General features: G+C 41.2%; 1 protein-coding gene across 3 annotated transcripts in view; it reads right to left on the bottom strand.

The window, feature by feature from the left end:
• Positions 1-1,460: 1,460 nt before the first annotated feature.
• The window catches only part of zbtb40 (zinc finger and BTB domain containing 40), a 14,833-nt gene continuing 9,366 nt past the window's right edge, over positions 1,461-6,927 (bottom strand). For 2 of the 3 annotated variants that reach the window (XM_019867623.1, XM_019867625.1), the window contains 4 exons: positions 4,980-5,194; positions 4,708-4,864; positions 2,719-2,960; positions 1,461-2,027 (listed from right to left, as the gene is read on the bottom strand). In XM_019867623.1, the coding sequence (XP_019723182.1) occupies positions 1,818-2,027; positions 2,719-2,960; positions 4,708-4,864; positions 4,980-5,194 (824 nt within the window). In that variant the 3' untranslated portion in view covers positions 1,461-1,817. The remainder of the gene's footprint in view (positions 2,028-2,718; positions 2,961-4,707; positions 4,865-4,979; positions 5,195-6,927) is intronic. The other variant, XM_019867624.1, reaches the window with a different exon arrangement.

Raw genomic sequence — 6,927 nt, 5'->3', positions numbered from 1 at the left:
AAAAAAAAGGGCTATTGCTAAACACAAATTATTTACAAAACATGAATCCACCTTATTCCTGAGGGTTTTCATGGGGAACCGATTGAGCAACTGCCGGGAAGAGACTTCTGTTATGATCATAAGCCACCACTGCATTGAAAAATATCTTGCACGGCTTGGGAACTTGTTGCACTGTTGCCGGTTGGACAAACAAGCAGAAGTTGAATCTGTGACTACAAGAGCCATGTTTTGAACTGATTTCAGTTTTATGACAGTGAGCTGCGTGAAGCCTGTTGACATTCTATGTGGAAGACCCTTTTGACTTCAAGCCATATTGACTAACCTCAGTTATACCGTATTGGCCCGAATATAAGATGGCCCTGATTATAAGACGACCACCTCTTTTTCAAGATTCAAGTTTGAAAAAAGACTTTTTGACACCAAATTAATTTTTATACAGAAAATAATTACAGTACATCTGAAACAAATGATTATCACAATATATTTGAGAGAAAAAGCATGTTGTTTTGCCTCATTCAAATCTTAATATCTGAAGATTTAAATATGTAAACTAAAGTGCAATCACATTCGTAACTGAATGGCTTCTGGTTTTTGAAAAGTAAATTACATCATAACTTCTCCTCAGCTGCCGGTTAACCTGGCCGATCTTTGACCCACTTTTCTCCAGATCGTCACTACATTTCTCCATTTTCTGTTATCTCTTCTATTATTGTCTTCTTTTCTTTCTTAACGCTATTTTTTATTTTTCTTCTTCGTGCTACCGCTATTTTTATTTTTATTCTTCGTGACGGGTTCGCTTTGGCCTGGGGAGTCAAGTTCAGCATTCGCTTCAATGGTATCTGGCGCCATCTAGTGCCGTGAATGGGTATAATGTCTAGACCCCGAATATAAGACGACCCACACTTTTTCAGTCTTATTTCAATGCAAAAAAAACACCTTCTTATATTCGGGTCAATATGGTAATTCAAGGCTAAAGAGTGCTTGGGCCCACTTTCATACAAACTCAAAAACGGTACACTTCACCTTTTTCTCGCCAGCTTCGAAGAGGCGGCCCACTGTCTAAATCCAATTGGTGCACATGCACCAGCAGGCAACAAACGTGTCAACCAACTACTGCTGACATGAGTTTTCTTCTTCTCATTTATTTATCCATGACATCTACCACTTTGCCATGTTCGAAATATACAGAAGATTATAAATAGCACAAAGAGTGCGACACACTCCGTATTAAATGGATACAAGCCCGCTTATCGAGTTGCCATTTGGCAACTGCTGACTTGCCGCTACAGTTTGAAGAGCGATCCAAGCTGGGTCTGGGGGGGACCTGGACCTTTACAGTTTGGGGATCTCAACAACGTCACTGTTTATATATAAGTATAAAATGCTGCTGGCATTTATACCCTGTCACTTTGTCCAAATATAAAAGAAAAAAACGGACCCAATAAGAAATGCAACTCAAGTTAAAGCTAAAAGTCTGCAATTCAAATGCAGATCTTGGATGCTTTATTTAAGCTCCATAATGGTCAAGGTAAAACAATAAAACCACCGTCGTCGTTATCCAAATACTTTTGTAGCTGTTTTTAATGTTGATAAGATGCAGCGCTGTCAATTAGTGGGGGGCATTAATTTTCATGAGGTAGACTATCAGGGTCTCCACAAAAGACGGTACAAAGTTAAGCTATTACATTTAGTTGGCCTTGTTGACAACAAGTTTTTCAAATAAAACACACTAAGCTGCGACAAAAACGACTCGACCTCCATAACTCCAAGAGTGGCAAGTTTGGTTGTGGAACCAGTTGGAGATGGACAGAAAGTGGCTAAAAATCTGATGGTTTGGCTTCACAGATGAATGTAACCGAGTTGTTGAGCAGATCGTACATGTTGACCTCCACCACCTCGGCTGGGGGATCGCCTTCCCCTTGTCCTGCCAGAGTCACAAACACTTGCTGGCTCACAGACGGCTGCGACTGTTCCTCAGAGTCGGCCGACTCCATCGCCTCCCCCTCTGGCTGATGCACTGTGATCACCTGATTGGGAACAAAATGACAGAAGCCAGCTTTATTTTGGCAAGTTCAGGTTAAGTTTTGCAACAAACATTTCAGGGAGTTCCAAAAGTCCCCAAAATACTTCCCGTCTCCATTTTCAACAAAAAGTATGGATGTGTGATTTACTGAAGTGCAGCTAGATGTGTAAATAATTGAAAAAAAAAAAAAGTAAAGTCTCCACTGTACTGGTTCAATAGAATTCCATTGAAATGTTGAAAACACGTTTTTCCCTGGGGGTTCAGCCAAATATTTCAACAAAGCACTTTCGAGGTTATGTTTTGTAAAAACATCCCTTTGCTATTTTGGCAAATTTTCCATGTCCAAAAGTATGCCTACCCATATACTGGTCTTTGTTTTTTTTTGTTTTTTTGTTATTTTTTTTTTTGTAATCAGATGTCTAAATATGCCCGTTTTTTTCTCTTGCATATCAGGTTTTATAATAAGGATAATAAAATAAAAAATAATAGTAATATGAGGTAAGGCCTTGAATCATATTTATGAATGAAGGGTGAGGTTCAGCAACAGGTGGAATTCTTTTCGAGTTCTTTTCTTTCTTTTGAGAAATAGTGCATGGTAAAATTCATGTGGCGCAAGCTTTTAAAGATCAAACAAAGAAAAAAAAATATTTAATGATCTCAAAAACGTGATGTGATTGCGTGATATCCAACTGAGCTTTTAATGTGTGTGCGCTGGAGGCCTCCTCGCTAGCCTCCTCCTGCGTCTGCTGGGCTTCCATGTGGCATGAGAGGAGGTGCTCCTGCAACTCCGTCTGGGAGGTACTGATCAGGGCGCACAAGGGGCAGATGAACCGGTTAGCGCTCGTTGCGTGCTGACTGCAGATGTGCTCCTGCAGCTCTGCAGACCCACTGAACACAACTTGACAGTGCGCACAGTGCAGGGTGGATGCTGCAGAATCTGTGAAGGAGGGAAGGACAAAGAGAGAGAGAGAGAGAGAGAGAGAGAGAGAGAGAGAGAGCGCCAAAAGAAAACGAGTAAGTACAACAAATGTAAGCTGTTTTTAAGGGGGAAAAAAAGAAATCACCTGATTCCAAGTCAAGAAGGCAAGTGCTTGTAAATTTGTTGTTCTGCTAACGGAGTAAAACGACAACAGAGATGCTTTTACCGTATTTTCTGCACAATAAGTTGCCTCGAATTATAAGGCACACCTTCAATGAATGGTCTATTTTAAAATTGTTTTCATATATAGGGCACACTGCATTATAAGACATTAGAAGAGAAGCTACAATAGTGGCTGAGGTTATGCATCCACTCGATAGAGCTGTGCTAAAAGGGAATACAATACGATACAGCAGCCTTCCTCAACTGGCGGACCGCGATCCACGACCGGACCGCCGACCTCCTCTGTCCGGACCCTCGGCAAATTGTATAAAATAATAATTTATAGAGTGATTTTTACGTTATACATTTTGTATTTGCACACAGACAATTAGACAAGACGAATCGCGGGAGGTTTCGATTGTGTGCAGTTTTGCTCCCGTCTACCCGGGGATCTTTGCAGCTGTTTAACAGCAGAACACCACAACATGGTAAATAAACAGAACAATGGCGTCCTCAAATAATATTTGCATGCCTCAGACATTGCATTCACTTTTAGTGGAAGAACAGCACTGCACATTCCTGTGCTCCCTTGTGTCAGTATTTAAAATGGTTCTTAACTCCTCTTCTGATATGTTTCAGTGATTTCAGAGGGGATGTGAAAAGGGGAATTGTACAAATGAAAAGGATATTTTTGTTTTCATGGTTAGTATTTATTTTGGTAAAATGAGCATTTTGTTTTGTTTTTGTTAAATTAAGGGAAAAAAGACAACTACTGTTTAACAAAGTTAAAGTAAAAATGTCTTATTTCCCTAAAAGGGCTATTTCTATTATTAATTAAGCAGGCACAACTTAACAAAATAAGAGTTCCTGTGCCTCAACACAATACCTCTCATTATTTGCTGTGTACTGGCAAAGTGAATAATTATTTTCATGCACCCCATTATTGGTTGGTTGTGAGGAGTGTTGATTTGTATAAGCTTGGCTTGACCATACTAAATGGGCATATAGCCCTGCTCCCCATCACCGCTGTGCATGGGACCGGACCTTGGTCTTATTAAAAATAAATAAATAAATAAAAAGTGGACCGACAGCATTTCTAGTTGAGGACCACTGCGATACAGCTTTATTTATATAGCACTTTCACAACCACCGTAGCTGAAACAAAGCGCTTGCAGAAAATGTAAAATACTACGTCCAAGAAATCAGAATTTGATCCATATAAGAGGTGCATCGGATTATTAGGCGCACTGTTGGCTTTGCATGTGTCTAGGTGCGCCTTATAGTACGGAAAATACAGTACTTTTCTCTTGATGCTCATGATGTCTTTAAAAAAAAAAAGATTCTGTTTGAAGAAATAGTCATAATGTTCCATTCCAATCCATTGAGTGGCAGCAGCACCTTAAAATCTGTCTAAGAATGGAAATATGACCAACAAAGATTAAAAAAAAAAGTTTCCATCCTTGTAATTGGAATTTTGGATTCATCTTATGTTGTATTTCATGACATTACGCCACTGTTCTTCACATGGCTGCTCGATCGTGGCATGGATGAACATTTTGCCAAGGAAAAATGTACACATTTTATCAAGGAATACATTCATCACCTTCATGTTCAGCTTTTTGGTGTTTGGCCAGACTGGAGGCACAAGGGAAGAACCTGAAGCAGATGTCACACTGCACCAGGGTCTTCAGTTGCTGCGTTTGGTTCGCAAACACCTCAGGGTGGTTGGTCCTGTTATGGTACCACAGGCCCGACAGTTGCTGCGGCAACGCAGAGGGAACAGTTCCAATACAGAGCCCCAAATCTTCAGCAGTCACAAAACAATGAAGCATGCACACACGTTCCCTCGGTCAAACGAGAAGGCGGCCGTCCTACCTGGTAAGATTTATTGCAGAGGTTGCAGACGTAGGGCTTGACCCCAGTGTGGATGGACTTGTGTTTCTCCAGCAATGCGGCACTGGTGAAAACTTTGCGGCATGTGTGACACTTGTGCATCAGCTTCACATGGAGCTCCTCAATGTGCTTCTGATGCTCCTCTAAAGTCTGGAAGCTGAGGCAACACTTCTGACAGTTGAGGGGCTGCGACATGTCTGGCAGGAGGCAGGAGAAAACACTCGTCGTGCACTCTGGTCATGCTAATTTCGGTCACGACATCAGGACTCGATTTGTACACATTACAGGCAGTTAAATGCAAGATTTTTGAATGCCATTTGAATTTAGGGCTGCTACAGATTTTTGTGACTCGGTGATCCCATCCATCAATTACCCGGGGAGTTAAACAATGACTCTCAATGATGAAATAAATTATCAAAATAGCTAATTTGATGATTGATTAGTTGTCAAATCATGAATTAATTTTGACATCATCACTGTTTTGTTGGTTCTGTTGTCATGACTGTGCAACTGTTACAAGAGCACATCTGCTTCACAGTGCAAAGGTGCAGGGTTCAATTCTGGCTCCAGTCTTCCTGTGTGGGGTTTGCATGTTCTCCCCGTGCCTGCGTGGCTTTTCTCCGGGTGCTCCGGTTTCCTCCCACATTCCAAAAACATCCATGGCAGGCTGATTGAACACTCCAAATTGTCCCTAGGTGTGAATGTGAGCACGAATGGTTGTTCGTTTCTGCGATTGGCTGGCAACCGGTTCTAAGTGTACCCTGCCTGCTGCCCGAAGACAGTTGGGATAGAATTTTAAAGGAGTCGCAGGAGCCCTACAGGAGAAACTGGGTTTTTGCTCTCGAACAGTGGTTCGAGAGCAAAATTCACATTCACCGAACCCTTCATTAGGGAAAAACAAAAATGTCTTTTTACAAATTCAAGACATAAAAAACAGATTTATTAAAAACAGAAATAAAGTAAATAAAATTTCAAGACTTAAGTGTACGTTTTTTTTTTTTTTTTTTTTACAGTCACACGTTGACTACTGAGCGAACTAAATTTCCCGGTTCGGATGTAGGTTTCCCGCAAACGGTGGCCGTCCTTCACCATCAGTCCTTGCTCCAGGAAACCTTGAGAAATACAAAGAAATGGATTGCAGTAGAAAACAAGTTCCCCAAAAAGGATGACAATTATGATAGCCATTGATCCTTTGAGAGTTGGTAGACAATCAATTTGTTTGGGATTCCCGTAGCAATAAGTTCAAATAGAAACAAATCCAATGGTCGCAAAAGCCTGTTTTGCACCCTAACTGTCTAGTGCAGTGGTTCTTAACCTTGTTAGAGGTACCGAACCCAGCCAGTTCATATGCACATTCACCGGACCCTTCCTTAGCGAAAAACAAAAGTATGACTTTTTACAAATTCAAGATATAAAAACGCATTTATTAAAACCAGAAGAAAGCAAATAAAATTACATGGCATCAGTGTAGTTTTTTTCAATTTTACGACGTACTATCATTACAGTCACGCTTGACTACTGAGAGAACAAAATTTCCCGCAGCACTGATTGGACAAGCAATGTAATGTGATCATCTGCAGCCAGTGATGGCCAAGCAGGCGTGTCATAACTAATTGACATGTTGAGTCGGGTGTGTTTTAACCTCAATGGCAGAGGCTCCGTCGAGCCTTGAGAGCGATTCACCGAACCCCTGGGGTTCGATCCCAGGTTAAGAACCACTGGTCTCGAGTATTTAACAGTACAATCCATCCACTTTTCTATACCACTTATCCTCATAAGGGTTGCAGCTGAGCTGGAGCCTATTACAGCAGACAACCGGTCATCAGCAAATTGCAGGGCACATGCCGGCAGACATGGGCAACACTTATGGACAATTTAGAGCAGGGGTGTCAAAGTCAAATGGACGGAGGGCCAGATAAAAATTTTTGCT

This window comes from Hippocampus comes, unplaced genomic scaffold (genome assembly GCF_001891065.2).
Source record: "Hippocampus comes isolate QL1 unplaced genomic scaffold, H_comes_QL1_v1.1 scaffold84, whole genome shotgun sequence".
Classification (NCBI taxonomy): domain Eukaryota; kingdom Metazoa; phylum Chordata; class Actinopteri; order Syngnathiformes; family Syngnathidae; genus Hippocampus; species Hippocampus comes.
Note: the sequence above shows the minus strand (reverse complement) of the source record. Positions and strands in the feature narration are given on the sequence as shown.